The 26,097-nt window shown below is 32.6% G+C and overlaps 4 protein-coding genes and 1 non-coding gene across 7 annotated transcripts; 3 read left to right on the top strand and 2 right to left on the bottom strand.

Annotated features, from left to right (window-relative positions):
- The first annotated feature begins 1,181 nt into the window (after window positions 1-1,181).
- LOC114711316 (E3 ubiquitin-protein ligase MIEL1-like) lies at window positions 1,182-4,986 on the top strand. 2 transcript variants are annotated; one of them, XM_028895694.1, is made up of 13 exons: window positions 1,182-1,405; window positions 1,498-1,585; window positions 1,685-1,741; window positions 1,864-1,896; window positions 2,016-2,093; window positions 2,254-2,297; window positions 2,421-2,461; window positions 3,277-3,359; window positions 3,530-3,621; window positions 3,792-3,861; window positions 4,002-4,043; window positions 4,524-4,682; window positions 4,773-4,986. In XM_028895694.1, exons 1-12 carry the CDS (start codon window positions 1,356-1,358, stop codon window positions 4,647-4,649), a joined length of 804 nt encoding a protein of 267 aa, XP_028751527.1. In that variant the 5' UTR covers window positions 1,182-1,355; the 3' UTR covers window positions 4,650-4,682; window positions 4,773-4,986. The 2 variants fall into 2 exon arrangements, with proteins under 2 accessions (XP_028751527.1, XP_028751526.1); XM_028895693.1 differs by having other exon boundaries at window positions 1,186-1,405; window positions 4,524-4,986.
- Window positions 4,987-7,607: 2,621 nt separating this feature from the next.
- LOC114711446 (CASP-like protein 1E1) lies at window positions 7,608-8,581 on the bottom strand. 2 transcript variants are annotated; one of them, XM_028895850.1, is made up of 2 exons: window positions 8,227-8,562; window positions 7,608-8,129 (listed from the first exon to the last, which is right to left on the bottom strand). In XM_028895850.1, the coding sequence occupies exons 1-2, from the start codon at window positions 8,502-8,504 to the stop codon at window positions 7,790-7,792; spliced, it is 618 nt and encodes a 205-aa protein (XP_028751683.1). In that variant the 5' UTR covers window positions 8,505-8,562; the 3' UTR covers window positions 7,608-7,789. The 2 variants fall into 2 exon arrangements, with proteins under 2 accessions (XP_028751683.1, XP_028751684.1); XM_028895851.1 differs by having other exon boundaries at window positions 7,837-8,145; window positions 8,227-8,581.
- A 12,587-nt stretch (window positions 8,582-21,168) lies between these two features.
- On the top strand, window positions 21,169-22,643 carry LOC114711422 (CASP-like protein 1D2). The gene is made up of 3 exons (XM_028895819.1): window positions 21,169-21,402; window positions 21,768-21,894; window positions 22,163-22,643. Exons 1-3 carry the CDS (start codon window positions 21,203-21,205, stop codon window positions 22,385-22,387), a joined length of 552 nt encoding a protein of 183 aa, XP_028751652.1. The 5' UTR covers window positions 21,169-21,202; the 3' UTR covers window positions 22,388-22,643.
- A 172-nt stretch (window positions 22,644-22,815) lies between these two features.
- On the bottom strand, window positions 22,816-24,886 carry LOC114711421 (divinyl chlorophyllide a 8-vinyl-reductase, chloroplastic). Its single transcript, XM_028895818.1, has one exon. It carries the CDS (start codon window positions 24,541-24,543, stop codon window positions 23,269-23,271), a length of 1,275 nt encoding a protein of 424 aa, XP_028751651.1. The 5' UTR covers window positions 24,544-24,886; the 3' UTR covers window positions 22,816-23,268.
- Window positions 24,887-25,900: 1,014 nt separating this feature from the next.
- On the top strand, window positions 25,901-26,095 carry LOC114711465 (U2 spliceosomal RNA). The gene has a single exon (XR_003737143.1). It is a non-coding gene; the product is annotated as a U2 spliceosomal RNA (small nuclear RNA).
- The last annotated feature ends 2 nt before the right edge of the window (window positions 26,096-26,097 follow it).

Here is a 26,097-nt window from a genome sequence, read left to right as displayed (position 1 = left end):
TAATATTTGAATACTTAAAATGATACATAGTGGCATCAAAATTAGGGTTAGTTTACTTCATTATCTATTCAATTAATTAAAAATCAACTTTTTGTGCGACAATTGGGTAGAATTGATATTAACAAGAAAATAATTGATGAAGTGGTGAATAGTATTGCTGGGAAAACTGTTGTACTCTCCCTCTGTTTTTTTTTTAAAAAAAATAATGAACTAGAGATAAAATCAAAAGAAAACCGTTTAAAACGGAAACAAATACTAATTAAAATAAAGAATAAATGTCTTAAAAATACACCTACCACTTTGGTTCTTTTTTAATTGTCGTAGTTTTTCACATATTAAAAAGATCATTAAATACATAAAAGCTTTTATTTTTACTTTTTTTAGATAGCTATTTTTTCTCACTCATTTTCTTTTTCCTCACCTTTACATTTGTCTTCCTTAATTAATAGGAGCAAAATTAGCAATGAAGCATTAAAAAAGGTACAAGTGACAAATAAAAAAGACCAAAATCCCTCCTTACAAGTGATAATTAAAAAGGACCAGAGTGGCATGAATTAGCAGATCATTATTAACAGAAGAAAAGGGCTAAAAAAGGGATCTTCTAAAATCTTGATATTAGATGGATATTATTACGTAGGAGTCATCTTTCATCTTCTGGTTCCTGCACATGCTCCCCTTGTTTCCCTTATATTTGAATCCTCGTCATTTCTTGAAAATCCTGATAACTTCGATTTAGAAAGACTGAGACACACCATAACGTGATGGTAATATGTGGCATTTTCTCCCACAAGTTGACACAGTATAAATATCAATTTCTTTATCATCGTGCCACTCTTGAAAATAGTAGAACTCCTACGGTTATGGATTCACGCAGACGCAAGGGTGGAACTTCGATATTATGACTCTGCATTTCAACTGCTTGTTGAAATGCCCATAAGGATTTTCCCATCTCTGAAATCTCATTGGCTGATCGTTCGGTGATACTGCTGAAGTCACTTGTCGTCTCTGCCACGCCAGCACCATCACCTTTTGGGGAAAGATGATCCTCATCCTCTCTCTCTGTCTCTCTCCCCCAGCAAGTTGGTTTATTAAAATATTCATTCACAATCGATTTACACGTCAAGCTTTTATTGCATTCATTGAATCATTGAATTCCCCGCATTAAAATATTGGGATGAAACTTAAAGAAGATAATACTTCTTGAGCACATTAATGACTACAAGCTTCTACTTTGAGGATCTAGCCAAGACAGAGCTGCAAATATTTCCATTTTAGGAAATTCCATTCGTTGCCTTCCCTTCTCTTCCGAGAGAGAAGGCAGAGAGCTTTGTGCCCCATCCTCTCTTTCAAAACCCATGGAAGGCTATGACAATGAACGTCTTGGTTTTGGGAAGATGGGATACGGGTACTTCTTCTTCCACCATGATTGGTCTTTTACTTTCACTGCATTAATCGCATAATAATTACTTTGTTTACTTCCATGTGGCCGTTCAATAGGTGCAAGCACTACAGGAGAAGATGCAAGATTCGGGCACCCTGCTGCAACGAACTGTATTCCTGCCGACATTGTCATAACGAGGCAACGGTATTCCTTCGTTTTCTCTTATTTGCAGCTCAAAATATTTGCGTCTGTGCTTTGAACTGATGTGGATTGGTTTATGTTACTTCCGATGTGTTCTATTAGAGCATGTTGAGGAACCCCTTTGATCGACACGAAATGGTTCGCCAAGACGTGAAACAAGTAGGATAACCCCTGACTATATTTTATCATCTCTAGTTTTTCTGATTAATATAATTAAGTAAGCTATGTCAGGTAGATGATAAGAAGACTCATGCTCTTTGTGCCTCTCGTTGCCATTTCAGGTTGTTTGTTCAGTTTGCGATACAGAGCAGCCAGTATATTTTCCCCCGCAAATCTTTGATACTTCTTTTATTTATTGTAATGCTATTACCTTGTTTGTAATGTTCAGGTTTTAACTATGCTTTTGGCTTATATCTTTCTGTGTCTTTTGAAGATTGCTCAAGTTTGCACAAACTGTGGCGTCAAAATGGGAGAATATTTCTGCAACACATGCAAATTCTTCGATGATGATGTAATCAGTCCTTGAACTTCGATTCTTGAACACGATCGATATACTCTGTTTGTTTTTGTTATTCCTTAGAGATGAACTAGGCTGAGAATTGACAATGGTATGAAAACCCGGATTGTGATTGTGAATCTTAACTTTTTCACAATGATGCTGACACATGCAGACGGAGAAACAGCAGTTTCATTGTGATGATTGTGGAATTTGCAGGTGCGTGCTGTGTATGTTTGAGTACATTTCTATCTTCCATTACGTTCTCACTTCTGTGACCTGAATATATATGACTTCATCTACAACTAATTTTGGTGATGTAATATACGAAACTGGTAACAGAATTGGTGGTCGTGATAACTTTTTCCACTGCAACAAGTGCGGTATGCATCCATTCCCGTACTGCCATTTGTGACTTGCGATTTCTTTGGCATAAATATCATTTGTCTGCATTAGGCTAACGTGCAGCTTTTTAGTTACATACGCACTGAAACTCAGTTCTGCATCCTTTTGTAGTGTCTGTTGCTATAATTTCTTCTAAAAAGTACTTGAGTTATAATATTTGATAGAGTCAAATGAAAACCATTATAGAACTTACATGTTGATTGTGCATTTGGTGATCTGAAGTTACAATAGTAGTATTTGAACAGTGTGTGTAAACCTTGTTTTATCAACTTTTTTTTTTTCTTCGTTACCTACATATCTCCCAAGATAAATTTTTTTGTCTGGAATCTGTGATTTTAGCAGGTTAATGTGCTCTAGTTTATTTTAGCACTACATTTAGTTGCAGATTCAGGCCTCTTTCTGCAGTAGTTCTTTTTACTTTTAAACATTCCCACTGATGTGAGGTATGTATTAGCAACTTGCAATTTTTATGACTACATTTTGTGAGGCCGAAGCTAGAAGTAATTATGGACCCCTCAGAAAGCAACAACCAGAATTCTGACTTTAATGCACAAGATCAAATAGTACAATTCCAAATCTAAATACAAAATTTAGTACGTGACATTTTATAATTTGTGATGAAGTTTGCTTGTATGTGCTATGAACTTGAATTTCCTCATCTTTTAATAGATCACTTAATTCTTCTTCTAGTTTATTAATTTAGAAGGCAGTATACAAGTACAATAATCTATTACAAAAATGATTATTTCACTGGCATCGATATTTGTAGTGAAAAGCGTTTTCTAAGTTGCAGGGTCTTGCTATTCGCTTGGTCTACTTGATAATCATTTATGTGTAGAGGACTCCATGAGGCATCACTGTCCGATATGTTATGAGGTCTGTGCTTTATTACTTCCTTTTTTCGCATACTACGTTTTTGTTTTTGGTAATAAACCATTTGGTATCCAGTACTACTAACTAATTCAGATTTGAGGTAAATCAAGCCTCAATTAGGGGAACATGTTTTTCTTCAATCACGTGATATGCTGATGGACTTCATTATGCAGTACCTTTTTGATTCAGTGAAGGACACTACCGTTATGAAATGTGGTCACACAATGCATTGTGAATGTTTCCAAGAGATGATAAAAAGGGAAAAGTGAGTCATCTGAAATTTATTTTCCATTTTCCTGCTTATTTTAAATTCAGACTCAAATTCTTGAATCCCAGATCCGACTGATTCGAAATCTCACCGGTTGTTTCCAACTTATCGGGTCTACTTTAAACTCTGCTTAGACAAGAACTTGTTTTGATGTCATGATGAACCAGGTATTGTTGCCCCATATGCTCCAAGTCAGCGATTGACATGTCCATGTACTGGAAGATGATTGACGAAGAGGTATCTCTTTCGATTTAAAGCGCGTATATGCTTAGACTTCTTGATTTGCAGGTTTCTATATATAGCACACTCTAATTTGGTCAGGAATCAAGAATAGTACCACATATCTCCCTGATTTACTTCCTTTCATGTTATCTCAGGTGGAAGCAACTCTTATGCCTGAAGATTATCGCCACAGGAAGGTAACCTCAGTTCATTCAAACACTTCGTCAAACGCCTCCCTCCATTTTCCTCCATCTCACTGTATTTGTTTTGAAAGATCTTTTGGAAGATCCTAATATGTGGTACTGAACTGTAAAGGGGGAAAAAGTCCATTTCTTTTGTTTTCATTAGAAAATCTAATAAAAAATACCTTAAAAGTTGCACGTTTAAGTTGAAAATTATCTGCTTTCCAAAAGATTAGTCATGAAAAGCACCTGCCTTTGAATAGAATGTGGTTTTTTGGGTCTCTAGCATGGCTGCAGGACAAGCAAAGAACACCATGCTCTGAGGAATATGAACAAAGAGCAATCTTTGTATCTGATCGTTGAATATGCCACATTAAGATCACTTGAAGTCGCAGAGAACCATGTTGCATATATTCATTTCACTTGTAAATATCTACAACCATTTTCTCAGAAAATTTCCCAGATTTTGATTATATTTTTTTCACTCCATCACAGGTTTGGATACTGTGTAATGATTGTAATGACACAACTGAAGTATACTTCCACATAGTTGGGCAAAAATGTGGCCACTGCAGATCATATAACACTCGTGAAATTGCTCCACCTGTTCTTCCTCAATGATCACATTGTTATGCTTCCAGAAGGCATATATTGGTGAGCAAGAAATTAAAGTATGCCCCTGTTACGTTGTAGATTTTTCTTATTGAGCAGCATCAAGATTCACAGAGTTGTTCTGTTCTCCAGAAAATCTTCTTAGGTTAATCATTAAGAGGAAAGAACTCTTGCGTTATTCTTCCTCCGTGGAACGGAGTGATTGAGTCATTTGATTGATATAAGAATCCTTCATGTCGTATGAACTTGCAACAGAGTAATTGTATCTGCCAGTGATGTGGATTGAACTGACATGAGATGGAGGGTTGATTTATAACTCTCATGAAATTCAATTAGCATTCAATCAGATGGACTCTATAAGTAACTTTTTAATTATTTGAAATTGCGACGGTTGACTAATAATTTGAATTTTTTTAATATAAAATTTAATTAATTAATAAAGAGTATTTTAGCATTTTTGAAAATATGGATTTTGAAAACACAGGGAGGCCTTTAAAATTTTAACAAAAATTGAGGGTATATCAATGTATTTTACTTCTTAAAAAATACTACTCCGGTTTTTAGTATATGACTCAATTGTTGAGTTGATTTTGATCCTAAATATAAGACTTATTTCTGATATTTATATATTTTCTCTAAATTACCCTTATATGGATACTCTTTCAATTATAATCAAGTAGAAGAGGAAAAAGGGGTATTAAGAAAGATGATTATAGTGTTTTAAGAAAAATATGTCACATTTCTTATAATTAACTAACTTACCTAACTTCTTTAATCTAATCAAATTAGTTAAATGTGTCTTATATTAAGGACCGGAGGAGTATATATTTTCATGTAAAGGATATTGTCATCATTTTCTTCTCTTCTTTATATCATCTCTTTCAATTTCAAGGATGGCCGCACTGTCTATGCTAGGAAAGTGAAAGCAATTTTCTAATTTCCACAAACACTAGACATAATCTTTTTTGGTTATTTTGTTTTAATGCCAAAGAGAACGCAAACTTATAACTCAACTAAACTATTAGCGTCTCGTTGAAACTCCTCCATGACAAACCTCAAGGTGAGGAAAAGTAGCACAAATGCGATTTCATAATCTGAAAATAAAAATAAATTTATGAGAAGAGAAATGTTGAAAATAAAAACAGGATAGAGCCATGTGGCCATTGTTCCCTATGAAAGCGATGAAGCCCATGGGAAAACAGTACCAACTGATAGACTGGAACTGCAGCGAAAAAGAAACGCAGTAATAAGAAAAAACTGGGAAAAATGACCAAAAGTTAGTCGGTTTTTTATTATTTTTTCAAGAAGGAAACTAACAGGCAATGTTTGGTTTAAAAAATATTTTTCTTAAGAAAATCATATCTTCTTTCTAGATAAAATTTTCGTTTTCTTTTTTAGAAAACATTTTTTATTTTTATACATGCATCTTTTCTTGTCTATCACTTTCGGATGCTTTCTCGTTCGGGGAGAAAGTAACATGTCCACTCCGTCCACAATTTGTTGTAAGCAAAATTAAGAAATTATAATATCAGAAAAAAAAGAAGATTAATAACTCAAATCCTAATAATTAAAAAATTATTAAATGTCAAATTCCTAATCAAGTGACGTGACCCAAAAAAGAATTTTAAAATTTTATAAAATAACTCTAACGCTCATTTCGTTAAAAACATAGGGAGATAATCTATAATTTCCATGTTGCGTAAGAATTTTGAATGAGAGAAACTTGACGTCTTGCAAAATCATAAAATCGATCAAGTAAGCAACAATGAGTTAGTTTTCATATTAAATCTTCTTCTCTTATTACAAGTGTATCATGAAAATAGAATGTTATTAACTTAGAATTAAAATATGTTAACTATGAAATGAAACATATTGATTTTTAATGTTGTATTATGATTAAGTTTTATTCAAAGACTCATTGCAATTATATTATGTAGATATAAAGTTGTTAATTGAAAATAAAACTTGTTAACTATGTAATTGAAAGTGTTAATTTTTAAGGTTATATTGTGATAAAGTTTTACCGTAACTATGTTGTAGGTATAGAAAGTTGTTAATTTAAGATTGAAACATGTCACCTGTAAATTGAAACATGTTAACTTTAAAGATTATATTGTAATCAAGTTTTATTGGAAAACTTGTTACAAGTATGTTATGCAAATAAAAATTTGTTAATTTAGAATTGAAATACATTAACAATAGAATGAAAAATGTTAATATTGAATATTATCTTGTGACCAAATTTTATTTAAAGACTCGTCGCAAGTATGTTATAGAAATATAAAACCATTAATTTAGAATTAAAACTTGTTAACTATATAATTGAACTTCTTGATTTTTAAAGCTGCATTGTAATAAAGTTAGGAAGTTGTTAATTTAGAATCGAAATATATTAATTGTAAAATGAAATATGTAAATTTAAAGTTCTCTTTTAGTTTTTAATGAAAGGGACATTAAAGTCATTTCATATAAAATATCTCTTCAGGTCATTTGACTTGATTAGAGGTTTAATAAATTTAGCAACCTAAATAACTGCTTTTCAAAGGATTTTTTCAAGAAATTATTACAAGATACAAGCAAGTGGGATATGAGACTGATGAAGCCGGGTGGTAGTGCGGATTACTGCACAGCCCTAGCTAGTTGGAGATGCTGAACAGTCAATGTGTAATTCTCCGAGCATGTAGGTTCAATTTTGTTCTTTAACGGCCGAGATTTTATTATTGTCATTTTTTTTTACCGAATATTATTGTCATTAGTTGGTATGCAGAAGAGTTCTTCAGCCAGCAGGGCTGACAGGGAACCAAAAATTGATGTTCTCTTTGTGGTTACTTATTTAGCGTGAGATGATCGATGTTGCGTTAACGTTGGAACTTTGAAAGTTGTCATTTTTAGAATTTCTATCTTTTTTGGTAGTTTTTTTGTTATCGCTCAGCGTCTCATAATGGCCACATTTGTTGACTCTGATCGTTTCCTATAAAAATACGGATCCGGCTATTCATATTGCTGCCATTGTCCCTTCTCAAGGGCCAAGACTTGGAATGTTTCCAACTTCCATAATTGAGTACAGAAGATAGATCTGAATTCGCCATTAATCCATTTATAGCTCAAAACAACCACCAAACACAGAACCAGAGTGGAAATGCTACTAATTAATAAATAGCCCTAAGGGCAGGAAGCAGAAGGAGGAGAAGGAAGGTGAGAGATCCGAGGAGGGAGAAAAGACAAGCAGCAGCAACTTGGTGACAGAATCTGGTGAACACGTTGCAGACTTTATGCCAATTAAGATGGGAATTCCCTCGAAACCCCATCACTCCCAACGCTATGGTTGCTCCACACGCAGAAAACAGCAATCCCACCATTACAGCATCCATCAACCTCATCACTCTCTCTAATCCTTTGCTTCTTCCTCCTCCTTTTCTGTGTACCACTGTTACTGCAACACTCATCCCTGCGTACCCAGTTGCTATTGCATTCACCACGACAAAGTATCTGCAAATAATCCAATCTAAGGAGTAATTGAATTGAAACTTTCATTTACAGAGAGCCGAAAAAAGAGGCAGAAAAAGGAAAAGAGACAAAAACTTACACAAAAGCAGACAAGTAATGGTACTTTGCAGAAACAGGAACATTGACAGGTGGTAAAGTATCTATAAGCTGCACACCTACCACTTTCGTCTGCTTATCCACACCAACCAAAACAGCAGCCACCAGAGTGAAAACCAACCCTAGAGCCCTCAAAACCAAATCACAAACCCTAACTTTCTTGCCCTTGTAATCATTTCCAGTATTTACTCCAACTTCTCCTTCTTTGCTCATCATCTCCATAACTCCAGAAATGTGAAGAAGATGGAATATGGGTAGCATCTTAAATAGAGAGGGATGGACCCGGGAGATGGAAAAATATCGGAGTGGAGAAGCAAATCGCAATTAAGGACCTGTGAGTTTGAGGGCCTGTTTGGGTATCCTAAAACCGTGGTTTCAAAAGCATTTTTCTGCAAAACGAGATAATCTCCTCCACATATTTACTTCGTAATTCGTAAAAGCACTTCTGAAACCATGGTTTGGTTTCTATCCAGACACACCCTGAGTGTGGAGGCATTAATGGCAGAAAGTAAGCGACAAGAAGTAGCAGTTCATCAAAGTGTTAGGTGTCGCGAACTTATTGCTTCAACACTTAACCATCAACCGTGTGCTCTTAGATGTCTATCAAATATGTTATTATTAAATAATCTCAACCCATTTATCACAACCAAAAGCTTAAATCTAATAATCATAATCTTTCTAGATAAAATTGCTTATATATAAATAACTTGTCTTTTGTCTTCTTTTTTTTTTTTTTTTAAAGTTGAATTGACTGGACATTATTAAGTATATAGAAAAGTGTAAACAGACGGTATGGGAGCGTTGTAGTTACTTGTACTTATCTAACTGCAACGAATAGAGGACGTGAGAGTATGAAAATGTCCAGTAGGCAGCCTACATTGATTTGGAAAGGGAAGGGAAGAAGAAGACGTGAATGTATGAAAATCTCTCCACTATGCAGCCTAGATTGAGGGTGTAGTTTCTGAGTTGCAATCCATGCAAGACATCGTCATCATGATCACTCTAAAGCTTTTTTTTATTAAAAAAAAAAACAACTATCACTTCTATCTTTATCTCTATTTATAAAAAAACATTTATAAGATATTCTAATTTTTTTATTAGTTTCCTTTTTTTTAATATTCTCTTTCTCGTACTTTATCTTCTCATAAACATGAGTATTTTTGAGGAAAAAAACTTATTATCTGCACTAAATTTCTCATTAATTACTACCGTCAGTGTATGTGTGAAAATCAGAATATAGATGAATCCATACATGATTAATGAGTCAGTTTGGCATATGTCTTAATTGGGAGTTGCTCAAAGTGATCTGTAGATGGAGAACTGACAAATGAAAAAAAAAAGGAAATTTTGGTGAAGAAAACAATGATTAAATTAAGAAGGCGGATGAGGTGGGGTCATGTTTTGAAAATGAGCCCATTTTATTCTAACTCTCGTTGTCCTGTCCTTTTCTTTCATTATTGTCCTTTGATTAAACATAACTATAATTTAAAATTATTACTCTGTTTTTCCATGAAAATATATATAGACTTATTTCAGCTGTTAGTATTTTATCTGAAAACACACGGTTCAAATTAAATTTTAACAATTTAATTTATTTATAGAGTTTCACAAAAAAAAAACTAAATTTAAATTTTTTTTAAAATTTTAGGAAAAATTAGTCTGCATATTCATATAGTTTTTGCTTGATTTTAAGTCGGATTTGTGTAGATTTTTTATCAAGTCATGCTTGATTTTAATCACATCCATGTATTTTTCTTATCAAGTTAATCGAGTTTTATCTGATTTTTAATCAAGTCTTCATGGTTTCTTTTATTTTTTTATTGGTTAATGAAACTTCAAGGATCTCATTTGAGGACCTAATTAAAAAAAAAAACTGCACTGACCTAATTAGAATTAGGTAAAGTAAAATTATAAGGGCGGGCCTGAAATTATATGAATTGACAAATTAATTTTCTCAAAATTTTAATCATGGACAAGGAGGATAAAGTCATGAAAGAAAGAGAAAATCCTAAAAAAAAAATCACTTGAATATCAAAATTTCAAATAATTCGTGTGTCATACATTTTAATAATGACACGTTTTTATAAAAATTACTTGAAAAAAAAGGGCGAGCCGGCACTGGCGGATGATGAATAATTGAATATGGAATGCGGATGGGATTGGGTTCGGTATATCGTGAGATCATCACATTCTGACTCCACCCGATTTCCTTCCCATCACGCTTTTTTGCTTAGCTCTGTCATATTCATTCTCATAACATTTTTAAGATTTAATTTGCATCCATACATATATATATGTGTAATAAATATATAACTACATTGGAGGTTATTTGAATCCAATGTTGGATGTGTCAGTGTCACGCCAATTATTCACATATAGCTTTTAAATTACTACCTCCGGTTCTTAATATAAGATCCTGTTTGATTTTTATTTTAGTCTTAAATATAAGACCCCAATCCACTTTGTCTCTCATATTTATACATTTTTTTTCAAAGTAACCCTTCTAATAATAATAGTTCCAGTCAATACACTTTATTAGTAAGAATATTTTAGGAAAGACAACACTTATTTATGACAGATAACTAATTCAACTTGCTTCCTTAATCTCCTTAAATTAGTCAATTGGCTCTTATAATTAGGAACGGAGGTAGTATATCATTTCTGTCAAATTTTGTACTAATTCTATACACAAATTCTAATTTATGATGACCACTTTGATCTTATATATTGATATTAATATTACACATCACAATAGTAAATCTTTGTATAATTTATGAAAGGAGTCACTCCAAATGTATTTTACATCTTTTATCTCTGCATATTAAATTTTAATCATTAAATATAAGATGTAGTTTATAGCACAGATTGTGCCACGAATGAGATCTAAAGAGTTGGTATTATTTTTAGTTTCTGAAAATTGATCTCATTTTAATTTTTGTTTTTGAAATTTCAAATAATTAGCTCTGGTCTCTGAATTCTGAAAGAAGACAGACCCAAATAAAATCAAATTTTAAGGGATCAAAATCAAAACGCAATATTGAATTTCAGAAACTAAAGATAGTATTAATCTTATTTTTAAAATAGAATTGATAAAAAATTTTGACCTAAATATTATTTATGAGTCGGTAATGAGGACATGTCGCATCCCTTGTGTCTTACTTGATTCATTCATTTATGGCGCAAAAATATCATCCTCTTTTTGTGATTTGAATTCAACCAAATCAATTGGTTGGCAGTTGGCACTTTTTTCCCTACAGAGAAGGCAACGACACAAAGGTCATGCCATTGTTAACGTGTTTTATTTTATAAGAGAATGATTTTAAGTTTGGGATTTAAAAACCAATGATCTGTAAATGCATATTAATTTTTCGCAAAAAGAAGTTCACCACGATCGAGTTGATAATAATGACCAAAATTAAGAAAAGTAGTGTTGTATGCACAATACAAATTTAGATAAGATTATATATATCTACTAATTTTTCTTAGATAAGATTATATATATATACTAATTTTTCTAAGAAAAATTAGTTAAGTTAGTTATTTGTAATAAATATGTGTTATCTTTCTTAAAATATTCTCACTAATCAAGTGTATTGACTACAACTACCGTTATTAAAAAGATTATTCTGCAAAAAATATAAATATAAGAGACAAAATAGATTAAAATCTTATATTTAGGACCAAATTAAAATAAAAATCAAACCAGTTTCTATAGTAAAGATCAGAAATAGTATTAGAAATCAAGTCTACATACATAAAACAGTCCTTAAGACCCACGCCCAGGCGTGTAGTAAATTAAAAAACGTGGATTCAAGTTTACTCGTTTGTTCGCTGAGAAAAACAAACTAGGTTTCGTTTGATAACAACTCTATATACACACACTACCTCCTAAGTTTACCTAATTGACTAATTTAAGTAGATTAAAAAAACTAGTTAAATTAATTATTTATAATAAATAGGTGTTGTCTTTTCTAAAATATCCTTACTAACTAAGTGTATTAGCTAGAATTACTATTATTACAAGGACTACCTTGTAAATAAATAAATATGAAAGATAAAGTAGATTGGGTTCTTATATTTAGGACCAAATTAAAAATTAAGTAAACTCTTATATTAAAGATCGGCCGTAGTACTTTGTTATTAACTCACGTCGTCAATATAATCATTTGTTATTATTCTCATCTGAATTACATATTTCCAAAGTTATTTTTATTTTGTCTGCTTAAAATTATTTATTTCTGAATATTATACAGGGATTTAATAACTTTAAAATGATCTTGACAGTAAGATGACTATTTATATCATTATTAACAAGCTAGGGTTACATGTATTGCATGGAATTTTTTTAAAAAATCAAATAAACCACATTAACAAGACTTATGAAAAGTATGGTTCATTAGAGTTTTTATTATCATATGTAGGTATAATCCGTATAGTTTCAATTTAGTCCGTTAATTTTAAAAGTTTCTGCCAAGTTATTATTTATTATGCACAGTTTTAATTTGGTCCCTTAATTTTAAAAATTTTTACCGAGTTATTATTTATCATGCGGATTATATATAATGTACATGATAAATGGAACCTTAGCTTAGTTGGTGATCCGTGGTGGCGCGATGTCGTCCCATGTCCTTTATTTGATCATTGTTGCCGAGTAGTATCTAGTCCTAAGCTTTGCAACTTCAATCAGTATCGGGTTTGGTGGCATTGTAGTTGGTTCGACATTAGGGATCCAAGCTTTGGCTGGTTTTCTATTTCTATGACTTTCTTGCTTTAGTGTTAGGCCTGCCTTCTCTTCTGATTTATTTGGGCTCTGCTCAAATTAACCACGTGTGATGAACTTACCTTTTATATGTATTTATATGTAATATTTTTACTTGGTTGGAATAAAATTGTTTTAAAAAAAAGAAACATTTTTTTAGCAAACTTTAAGGTATGAAGTTCGAAAAGTGATTGAAACACAGAGAAAACTGATAAAACAAAAATAAGCGATTGGGGGGGGGGGACGAAGAAAAACATGAATCCAATGTAACTCAAGTTTGTGGATAGCAACGAATGTCACATTAAACTTCGTGCAAGGGATGAGTTTCATTATCTTAAAAAAAAATCGACAATTATGACTAATAAATCGTGATTTTATGTGATATGTTTTGAGCTTCAAATTAAATAGTACATGTTCGCATTTATATTTCATTCATTGTTTTGTCACTCTCATTTGCTTTTCTGTGTTTAGAAAATTGGTGAAAAGATACTTTTTGTGTATAAAAATATATGAGGTCCTTATGGTCAATAAAATTTGATTTCTTGTTGATAAGAATATATGCTACTCAAGATATAATATCTAAAAATTCTTATTTTCCATGAATTCTGAATAGTGAAATTGATTTTAATATGCGTAACTTGAGAATATATATATGTGTGTGTAGTTTTTCGCTCTTACTTCATTAAAACTAAGATATATGCTGGCTTTTCTAGTTGAGTTAAGGTGCGCCTAACGTCCCGAACTATTTTTCTAGGTGCGTCCAGTGTCCTAACATAGTTTTCGGTACATCCAATGTTCCAAATTAATTAAAACGGTGCGTTCATATTCCAGGCTAACAGAAAAGTTAATTTTGACCGTTACCTTGCTAACTCAGCTGAAGGTTAGTCAAAAAATCCTACATGGCGAACACGTAGGCGTTTGATGTGTATTATTTTGACAGGTTAACGTGCACCCAACACCCCGAACTATTTTTCAGGTGTGTCCAGTTTCCTAAAGTAATTTTTGGTGCATCTAGTGTCTCAAACTAATTAAAACAGTGTGTCTATATCCCAGACTAATAGAAAAATTAATTTGACTGTTACCTTGCTGACTCAGTTGAAGGTTAACTAAAAAATCCTACATGACAGACACACAAGCATCTGATATGTATTATTTTGACTGAAAATTCAACTTATTTCCTCCTCTTCTAACATTAATCTTCTGCCAGTTTTTAAACTTAAAAAAAAAAGACCATCGATCCACCTTCTTAAATCCTCGTACATGTACCACCTATTTAATCCCACCTTCGTCTTTAACGTTTTATCCCATTTCTTTCACCACTCCAATTTGAAACCACAACCGCCATCACAACACACTTTTGTTTCCATCTCTATCAACTCTTCATCTAACTCGCATTTGCTTTCCTTCTTGTAAAACACAGCAAACTTCTCCTTGGTTACTCTGTCGATGTCACCATTGCCTCCCAAGAAAACACCCACCACCACCAGGCTTGTCTCGGGAGCTTCAGTCAAAATAATATACATCAAACGCCTGTGTGTCCACCCATGTAGAATTTTTTGATCAACCTTCAGCTAAGTCGGCAAGGTAACGGTCAAATTTAACTTTTCTGTTAGCTTGGGATATAAGCGCACCATTTTAATTAGTTTGGGAAATTAGATACACCAAAAATTAATTTAGGACACTGGATGCACCTGGAAAAATAGTTCGGGGTGTTGGGCACATTTTAACCTATCAAAATAATACACATCATACGCCTGCGTGTCTGTCATGTAGGATTTTTTGGTCAACCTCCGGCTGAGTCAGTAAGGTAATGGTCAAACTTAACTTTTCTGTTAGCTTGGGATATAGACACACCGTTTTAATTAATTTGGGATATTGGATGCACTGAAAATATCTTCATTAGGACACTGGGCGTGTCTGAAAAAATAATTCGGGATACTGGACGCACCTTAACCCTTTCTAGTTCATTTTTAATTTTTGCTGACCTTTTGACTTTGGTTCAACCTCTCTGTTTTATTGAGCATGTCTTGAGTTTTGTTTTTTGGCTGAAGATATTTTCCCCAAAAATATTCCCTAATGAATTATGAGGACTTTATCCAAAATCATGCATTCTTGCTCGTTCTAACAGTTAATTATGAGTTAAAAAGGTCTCTTCAGCCGCGCTAATGAAGTAATGATGAACTTTTTTGACAGAAAAAGTTATGATTAACTTAATATGAACTATTTCAGAAAAGAATAATATTTTATTAATTTTGCTCGCAAAATAATATTGTATGAATTTTAAAAGATTACTCATTTGATTTTATTTATAGGATAGAAAGAAGGAATTTTTTAGTTCTATTTGTAAGATACTGATAGAATTTTTTAATATGAATATACAATTTTACTATTTATTTATTATTATATTGATTTTGTTTTTATGGAGTATAATTTGTCTCAAATAAAAATAAAGTTAAAAAGTCGTTGAATTTTAATACAGGATTTATGTAGTTTAAAATTTTTGTTAATATGTGCAAAACATGTTAACAGTCACTTATAAATAACAACTAAGGAATGTATGTTACGTACTCATTTGGTCCTATATATAGGACAAAGAGATAAGATTTTTTTTTGTCCTATTTATAAGTCACTTCATTAAATTTTTAATATGAATGTATTATTTTGTTCTTCATTTATTATGATGTAGGTAGTTATCTCTTTTGAAATGTGTATATATTCAATATGAGTAAAGTTGGAAAATTATTGTATTTTAATAGACAGTTAATGCATTTTAAGGTTTTTCTGAATTCGTGTAAAATATGCTAAAAGTGCTTTATAAATGGGATTACATGAGTGTATCCAAAGACAAACCTATTTATTGCATAGTGGCGGCTGATACCCCCACAGACTTTATTAATTATATCCATCAATCACCCCCTTTTTTTTTTTCTATATGCATTAATCTGCCCCAGAAGTTGACAATATTATTTTCTAACGCCACTTAATTTTTTAATACACACATTTATACATGTGTTTCAAGTATCAACGTGTAATACTCCATTATAGCTTCTGGGACAAAAAATGCTCCATTAAAAATATTTCTAGCATGAAAATACATTTTACCTCCTTTAAGAATAGGTGCGTTTTCACATGAGAATATTTATTATTTATTTATTTATTGGTGAAATTATTATTTATTATACCTGAATAAAACTCGGTATTTCCATGGTTAATTTGATTGCTCCCATGTACCTAATTTGAAAATTCTCATTCTACTTTCAATTGATTTGGCTCATAACATAAAGCTTTGGGGGTAGGATGGTAAATTTCTATTACTCTTTGAAATCGAAGCACTACCTCCGGTTCTAATTTAAGGAGATTAAAAAAATAAGTTAAATTAGTTATTTATAAGAAAACTAGGTGTTGTTTTTCCTAAAATACCCTTACTAATCAAGTATATTGGTTAGAATCACTATTGTTAGAAGGATTATCTCAGAAAAAATACTTAAATATGAGAGACAAAGTAGATTAGGATTTCATATTTAAAATCAAAATAAAAGTTAAACAAGATCTTATATTATGAACCGGAGGTAGTATTTATTTTTTTGAAAAAAAGAATAGACCTGCAACTAACAAACCAAACACCGTTGAATCAATTGAAGAAGCCATTTATTTCCGAGGATATTTCCGCCCCGCACAGTCGCACATTGATTTTTTTGGTTGAAATACCTAATTAATGCTTAGTTCTTTTTAGTGATAAAAAAATCATTATTTCTAATTAATACTTTCAATTAAATGATGAGATTAATTGTGAAAAAAAATGAAATAAATATTTGATACACTAATTACAAATAATTAATCCCTTAAAAGAGTCCGAAATTAGGACTAGATGAAATATTGTACTACTGCTCCCTCCTTCCTTAATTATAAGAGACTATTTTGAGACTCGTGGTGTTCCTAAATAAGATAATTTATAAATATTAAAAGTAATTAACATATTTTTCCAAAACACCCCTACTAAGTTATCAAACTTGTCAGTTTTATACTTTCGATTAAATGTCATCATTTTTTTAACCCCAGCTAAATAACATCGTTTATAAAAGGGATTTGAGGGAAAATATCTCAATCACATTTGAAACTTTGTAGTAAGGTTGGCAAAAAGAAAACTTTGCAATAAGACTTAAATCAAGGACACAAGAAAAATTAAAAACTGAAACTTATATAATTCGGGAGAAAAGAGTATAACCCTGAGTAATTAATTTCAAAATATGAGTGAATTTCATATGAGAGTCCCACCTTTCGCTTATCTCTTTACCGTTGAGTCCCATTAATTCCATTTTCATGCCCGCGCGCGCATACATATATATTTTTGGAATTGCACATCTACATTTTTTTTCCTTCATAATTAATGAATTTTCTTGGAAATGTAAGGCAATTATTAACATTTTGATGGGTCTGAAAAAAAATTACTAATGGATTATATCATAGTTATGGACCTCAAAAATCAAAATCATCATTTTTCCAAGGGATTAAACTCATTAAAGTGTTAATAATTCCCTCACAAAGACTTAAATATTAATTATCCCATACAATTTTTGTGATGACTTACTCATACTTGGGCCTTTTGATAATTAGTAAAATAAGCCCATGGGCTTTTTCTCAAAAGCATAGGCTTTTTGGGCTATCTTGCATTTAGTAGAGATGTCCAACCCATTATTTGTTTTCGCTGGATATTTGTCAACTTCCTATCAATATATATATATATATATTATATAACATCTAGTACCCAAAAGAAAAAATATTATATAACAGGAGGAACTGGGTCCGGTTAAAAAAAAAAAAATCTTATAATTTGATGAATCGATATTTAAATTTTTGCTTAAAAAAATACTCATATTTAATATTTGACAGTGTCTTGAATATGATCATTTTTAATAAAAAAAAATGCCTAATAAAGTACATGAAAACTTAAATTTTATTGCAATGCTTCTAATTTTTTGTTGAAATTTTTTATGCAATTCAGATTAATATGTAAAATCTTATTAGTATCTTGAGATAGATTAATATTTATTGCTTGCAAAGGACGTTACAGTGTCTCATTAAAAAAAAAAAAAACAAGTATCTCACTCCACATAATTAAAAGTGCCTACCTAATTTATTGCAGTGGAATAATCTAGAGTTGAGTAAAGTGATGAAGTCATCATCCAGAAAAAAAAAAATTCAAAATTCGTGTAGGAGTTAATTACGCGTTTGACTATGAACATGAATTTAATAGGAAATTATTCTCAAAGTTTATCTAAATCAATAATGGAATTTGACAGAAGAGATTGTGAATAATTAATCTCCCTTCAAGTGAATTAGTTACCTCTCTTTTTCCTTGCGATGCAATTAATAAATGAAAATATCTAAACCAAAGAAAAATATTAAAAATAAAATAAACTCATTGTCAAATGTTTGGCCTGTCTTCTTCAATCTTCATCAATACGTAAATGGTTATGATTTAGGGTCAATTTAGATTTTTAACTTAAGTAGTTCTTTTTTATTATTACAATTTATAATTTTGTTACCAAACCTCTTAATTTAATGTAATCCAAAAAAAAACTATCCGTGTAATTTTGCATCTATTTATAATTCATTTCCCATAATTTTTATTAATAAAACAGGTGAAATGATCTAAATATTGAAACACTCATCATAACATGATTAAAAACATGATCAGTATAATTTTAATAAATAAAATTATACTTTTTCAATTGATTTGTACCCTGTCCCCCTTATTATTACGAGGTCAAAAATAAAAAAACTAAAATGTACATTTAGCCATTTAACTTTATATAATCTTTTAATTTGGTCTCTTAATTTTAAAAAGTATGTATTTAATCCTTTAATCTTAAGATTATTAGGTTTAAATGATGATTTCTTGTAACGATCTTGACTGTTTTGAAAATTAAAATTAATATATTAGTATTTGAGAATATTTTATCAATATTTATTATTTTAATGTCATCATTTTTTATTAATAATTTTAGAGTCGAAAGACTAAAAGTATAATTTTTAAAGTTAAAGAATCAAATTCTAACTATTTTGTCCAAAATAAAAAGTGGACACTTGTTATGAATATTAACGTCTTTCATTTCATATTCCACGCTGGTTTTTTTCTTTTGATAATATTAAGATAAAACAAGCGGCGCCCTATGCCCCTATGACGTTTGCGAACTGGATTGTTCTATCGATCCATAAATAAATTCATGAAGCTTCTCTTCCTTTCTTTTTGATAATATCGACTGATTTTTTGACAATTATACTAAATTCAAATTAATTCAGGTTAAGTTGGACCAAAGCATTTAGATATCAAATTTCTCCAAGCCATAAATATTCAAACCTATATAAATATAGACACATTTTATTCAATGGTTTTTGATAAATATCATATTTTTTAAAAACGTCTATAACAGTTAAATAATCGCCAATATAAGATTTTAAATAATGACTGAGTAAATGACAATTCACAATCATGATTAATTAAGTAAAATAAGCATATTTTTTTAAATGTTCCCTAGTAGTATGGGTTGTATATTTTCAAAGGAACATTTCTAGGATGGATCGATTAGGATTAACATCACTCACTTTTTTCCCCTAAAAAATAACTATGTGGATTATTAATTGCGTACCTTAATGATTGAACATGTCACTATTGTTTGGTGGAGCCTTGTTCATGCAAACAAGTGGGGTTGTATCATGATTTTTTTAAACAATATAAAAATTAAAAGAAACTTGTTTTAAAAAATATTTATTGAAAAGTACTTTATCTATAATTTGATCCAGCTCATGAGGTGTTTACCCCTCCTATAAGCAACCTACTAACAAAATAAACAAAACATTAAACCTTCTAGAATATTTAGCTGCTTTACGCAATATGTTTCCCATATACATATCCATATTCCTACCAAAGTCGTTGAAATATAAACAAGTTCTCTCGCCAAGCCTTTTGTTTTCATTTGAATTTTAATCATAAAACTTAATATAAAATCTTATATTAGAACATTAATTAATCTCATTTACTCAATTTGATCACGGTTGTTATTGGTTATTCTTTTTTTTTTTTTTAATTATTGGGTGATGTATTGGTTATTGATTTGATTAAGCATGAAGAGTTGAAAGAAAAGACTAATCAACATCAGATATCCACATGATAGCTTTTGGAAACAAAGTCAGATCAAATCTAATTCCAATCTCATATTTTCAAAAGTATACTATTTTTTTTTTTTTTCGGTTACAAGAGAGGGGATCGAACCCCTACCCACACACCCCACACACACCCACCCATACCACTAAACCAAACGGTTCGGTGGTAAAAGTATACTAATTTTTGTACTGAGTTAAAAGTTGACTCAACTATAGTTCTAAAAGATAACACCATCCTAGGCCAAGTTCAGTTTTGAGCACGAATTTCAGGCTCATGTTTTCAAAATTTTTCTAAAATAGAGCTGGATCAAAATCTGGTACACATCTTCAAAAAAACAATAATATAATGCTCTTGTTTTTTTTTTTAAAATAAAATCATTGAAATTTCAATACCATGTAAGTAGCCAATTAATTCCATGCAAAAACCCAGGAATTGATTAACTCTAACAGAAATATACAGTTATTCAGAAATATCAAGATGAGACAAACAAGACTATATCCAGGAGAACACTTGTTTGACCTTTTGTTTATTTTCTTTTTTAAATCTCCACCTAAATTAAAATTGAATTGTTCGGATCCGTTCACATTTTATGCTTGAAATGTCAATAACTTGCGATTCTGCCTTATATGGTCCCGACATAGACACAGCTTGGAGTCATCGAGCACTCAATGACCAAGTTTTCAAGTGCCTCATAAAAAATTACAGAAGAAAACTTGTAATCCTATTCATAATCAACCAAAATCAGAATCAAAGATTTGAATATCCGAGTTCTTGAGCTGACAACACACAATATCTTTTTACACGAACCTTATGAGCTCGACATATGAAATATATTCTGTAAACAAATCATTACTTCTTGAGCTGACAACATGCAGGAAATTGTTCAAACCAGCTCACAGAGTAGCGTGCTGGGAACTCCAACTTATTTATCTTTATCCCTTTAACACGTTGGCTTCTTTAACTTCAAAAACTTATCTTTATATAAGCACATATCATTGCTTCAATTTAGCTCACTAGCTAACCTTGAAGGGCACCATGTCTTCCTCAGAGAAGCCTGAATCGGCATATAGCTCAGCTCCGGCTGGCAAGGATTTCTTTACATTCGATGTTATCCTGAGATTTCTGTTGTTTGCATCATCGTTGGTGGCGGTTGTGGTCATAGCCACCGGTGACCAAACAGAGATGGTAGGGCCTAGGGAACGGGAAGCCAACTTCAAGAACTCACCAGCTTTCATGTAAGACTAGAAAGCCTCTGTGCAGAATTACTTCTATATATGTTATATTTGTCTGTTCTTGCCAGGAAATTGTCCCTAGTGCTGTCAATTATATGCAGTATGACGGTATGATTTCAAATATCTCATTATCAACCGAAAAACAGTGATAATGATAATGGAGCCGATTCAGATAATAAGCTTAGCAACCCTTTAGGTTGAAGTTTTTCATCATTTTTACTAACTTTTGATATGTAATTATGCATGGTGAAGTTTAAAGCTTTTATGCTACAAGACACTGCAATTCTTGATTCATGCAGGACAATTTTTCAATTCAAGCTTGATAAAAATTACTTGCAATTTGACATACAATAAAACTTTGTATGCAGATATTTTCTGGTTGCATTCTCTGTTTCTGGCCTCTACAGTATCGTTACATTTCTGGCATCAATTTCTGTCCTCCGGAAACCAGACCTCAAATTGAAGTTCCTCCTCCACTTTCTATTCTGGGATGCGGTAATCAACCCTTGACAAGCTTTCTTTACTTAATGAACCCACTTATTTGTCTTATTAACATCTCATTAATTTCTACTATCAGTTTAACAAATCAAAAAGCCTTGATATCAAAGTATTACATTCATCATAGTATCAAACACAAAGTGACACTTCAAATTGCAGAGAGACATATTCTGCCATGTTCAATTATGTCATGTCTGTATCTATTATCTATCCATATCAGTATCTATGTTCTTAGAATATGACAGTTTTCCTTGGTACTATGCAGCTGATACTGGGGATCATAGCATCAGCAACAGGAACAGCTGGAGGTGTGGCATACGTAGGTTTAAAAGGAAACAGTCATGTGAACTGGGGTAAGATTTGCAATGTCTACGACAAGTTCTGCAGACACATTGCTGGTTCTCTTGCAGTGGCTTTGTTTGGGAGCGTTGTCACTGTCTTGCTTATCTGGCTTTCCGCTTACAGCCTTCATTCCCGTGTCCCCAAGTAGAATCTAAATAATCATTGATCCAGCTTATTACATATGCTCTCAGTTACAGGGTGACATCGTTCACAAAGTTATTGTGCATAACAATTAAGTGTTTCCATGTGTCAAAAACTTCTGTGGCTGTATGTATTGTTGCAGATGTGTTGGTTATTTGTATATGACAGTATCCTTCAGGGAACCCGGTTGTAATTATCATTATCCTCTGTTGTAAATGATTCGGAGTTATTCTTCCCAACAAAATAACTGTGATTTAACTTAACCATGAACAGATAATTACCTGCACCACCGTGATTATATAGCAAAAAGACTACTAAACGTGTCAACAGTATCCACACCTTCGTCCATATTGGAGAAGGTAATACCCACTTCTAAGCTATAAGGTACAGCTAACAATCGGTTTGGCAATCTCAACTTGAAACAGGGTTTAAATATGACATGAAAGAAGATGCTCTAAATTATAAGTGACAGGATACATGTAAAGCATGTACTAATCGTGAGTTCATGAAATTCAATTTCGTGGCAGTTTACTCTCATGGATTACATTAACTTTTGAGAATAAGAGGAATACATGATTACATGGTAATTCATGAAGTAGTATCTGCGCATTACATTTGTACAAAGATTCATACCAATTATCAGAACAAAAGCGAACTTGACTTCAGAACGCTGAATGTAACTTCAGGTTATAATAGCTATATATGGACAAGGGGAATGGTAGTGTTTGTTACCGGAGAATCAATAAAGTACCTCCAGAGACTGGAACTTCCTCTCGACAACCATTGCTTGAAACTTATAAAAAATTATAGCAATGTTTGGTTGAACACAAACATGAAAATAGATACAAAATTGGTTGCTTCGTTAGAGCCATAGAGCTCATCATAATCTTAAAATATTGTCTGCTCACCTAATTCCTGACCAGCCATCCCTTCCCTCAGTACTCTAGCAAAGAACACTTCTAATGTATCATTCCCGTAACTAGGTGTCTTTTCAGCACTATATTCTCCAGTCTCAGGATCTAAAATTAGCATGCTTTCAGCTGCATAATACCTTCCAATTTTCCCAAACTCAGCAGCATCTTCCAATGAAGGGAAGATTTTAACCAGGAAATCGAGAAGCCCAATAGCAAAATCCATTATTCCTATGGGAACCTTCAAGAACTTGGGCTCCTTGCCCAAGAGCTGAAACAGCATCTCCCCTTGTTCCAATGGTGTCAATGCCTTACCTGGCCCTCCAATCGGTAAAATCTTATTGATTTTATCCTGACTCAACACGCAATCCACAATAAAAGAGGCCAAATCTTGTTCACTTATTGGTTTACAAGCACACAGCTTTCCATCTCCAAACATGACATAAGGCTTCCCATCTTTCACCAACTCAACCTGACCACCCAAGCTTTTGAAGAATGCAGTAGGCCTCACTATACTGTAAGTGAACCCATCATTCTCTTCGGCTTCCTTCATCAGCTCAGCCTCAAGTTTCAGCTTTGCTCGCTGAAATTCAAGAAGGGGTTTCTGCACACATATTGCTGAAAGCAATACAAAATGAGATGCCCCAAATTTCTTACCAGCCAGTAGGCTATTTTTTGTTGCCTCATAATCAATCTTCCACGAATCCTTTACCCCGCCAGTTCGACTAGCAAGGCATGATACTACGACATCAACTGAAACCCCTAACTTGTCCAAAGATTTCTCCAAAACTTCCAAGTTTGTCACATCTGAGAAGCACACATTAGCTCCTTTCAATTCAGACAAGGTCGCTTCCATGTCATTTCTGCCCCTAATTCCACTTTTCTCCCTAGCAATGGCTATAACATTAAAGCCTCTGCTTATCAATTCTTTAACCACAAATTTCCCAATGTACCCAGTGGAACCCACTACCAAGACGTTGATATCTTTTGGGGATTTGTTTCTAAATGCAGATGGAGCGGTTTCTACAGCTTCAGATGGAGTTAAAGATGCTAAAAGTTTCAGTCTTTCTCTGCTAACTTTAACTGGTTCAGACAATTCTCGTCGGAAGGAGAAGGAGGATAAAGCATAAGGAACTGATCTTACCCGAAGGAACTTGACGAACTGAGACGATTCAGAAGACAGATTTATCGAATTCCTTTGATGCTTCGGGGAATGAAGGGTGAGTAAATTGGAAGAATAACAGGAGGACATTTTCCAGGACGAATAGGATACCCAGAAAGAGCGGGGAGGTTGATCTTGGTGGAAGTGGCAGAGTCCTCACCGTTAGAACAAGCAAAACAAAAATGATGACGAAGTGAAGTCGGGGGAATCAGAGGAGGATAAGGAGGGAGAGGGACACAGGTTTTCCATGGTCGTTAACTTCGTGTTCGTAATGCGGAAGAGCGCAGAGTCCAAATGGCTGGTGGATAATGAGCTGACGATTACAATTGGATGGAACTCTGTAAAATATCTGATCTGGAAGCCGCGCTTTTTTAGTATTTGATTTTTTTTTTGCCAGCTTAATCCTTTTTTTTTTGGGCCAAAAAACATTACCGTGGAAATTACTTTTTCAAATCTATGCAATGTCCTACGACCCCTCCAAAAAAATAAATCAGTACCCGTAATATTCATTGGAAAATATAAATATTTATCTCATGATTTATAATTTTAGAATACGGCAATACGCACACATATTTCTTGCCTATTTATTCATTTTTTCAAATTCTTATTGATTTTTTTTGGGGGATAAAACGTGAATTTTTCACAAAATAAAAAATTGTCACTAGTTCACAAATCGATTCCATTACCGGTTGGAGGCTGATTGGACGAGTCCTTGACAGGCTCTCTTATTTCCCAAGTTTCTCACTGTTGTGGGCCGAACATGCCACTGATTCTGGGCCTAGCCGATTAAATTAGCCCATTTGATTCTCATTTCCTGGGTTGGAGTCCTCTCCATTTCCATTCTTTTCTTAAAACAAAAGGCGGAAACATAGATGAGAAAGTGTTCAAAGCTCAAACAAGCATTAATGCCCATTTATCACCTTAAATAAAGTAATTTTGAATAAAAATGTAGATTAATAAGAATAAAAAGAATAATAGTAATAAATTCGTGCCCTTAATTTCGAAAAAGCAATATAAATGATAAAACTCATTGAATAACAATGACGTGCATAATAAATATTATGAAAAAAAATTTGGGGGGGGGTCAAGGGACCAAGACGCCAATTTTTATGATGTTTGTGTATTAAAAAAAAATCAGATAAAACGAAACGTATTATTAATTTAATTTAAATAGTAAATGCTATTTACAAACTTTTTGTGCTCGTCTATCTTTGAAAGAAACAGTTTAATTCAGTTATAACATTCAAGTTGACAGTAGTTTGAATGTAAGTTAGATCGACTGAACAATGAACAATTTATAATTTGGCATGACTTCAAAGCCAAATACAGGCATGCTGAGGAAAACTCCAGCTTGGTTGAAGTTCCCAAATCCCACATCGGGAAGACTAGACTCGCACGACCACATCAGAGAGCATATAAAAATATCAGCTAGGCAGCATTAAAACTCATACCTTTCTCGGCCTTTTGGCTAAGATCAAGTGTAGTATCTGTTCTTATCAGTTTAATATCTGATACGTGGGTTATCGACCCACATGATATTAAATTAATTTTTTCAGGGGGTGGGCTCAACTGATAGCTTGCTATCAGGGCCTACGCGTGTCGCCCATGTCTTGCACTCCTGCATGGGCCTGGCGCACCCCACCA

This window comes from Neltuma alba, unplaced genomic scaffold (assembly GCF_004799145.2).
Source record: "Neltuma alba isolate B1F8T4 unplaced genomic scaffold, ASM479914v2 tig00011289_pilon, whole genome shotgun sequence".
Lineage (NCBI taxonomy): Eukaryota > Viridiplantae > Streptophyta > Magnoliopsida > Fabales > Fabaceae > Neltuma > Neltuma alba.
Note: the sequence above shows the minus strand (reverse complement) of the source record. Positions and strands in the feature narration are given on the sequence as shown.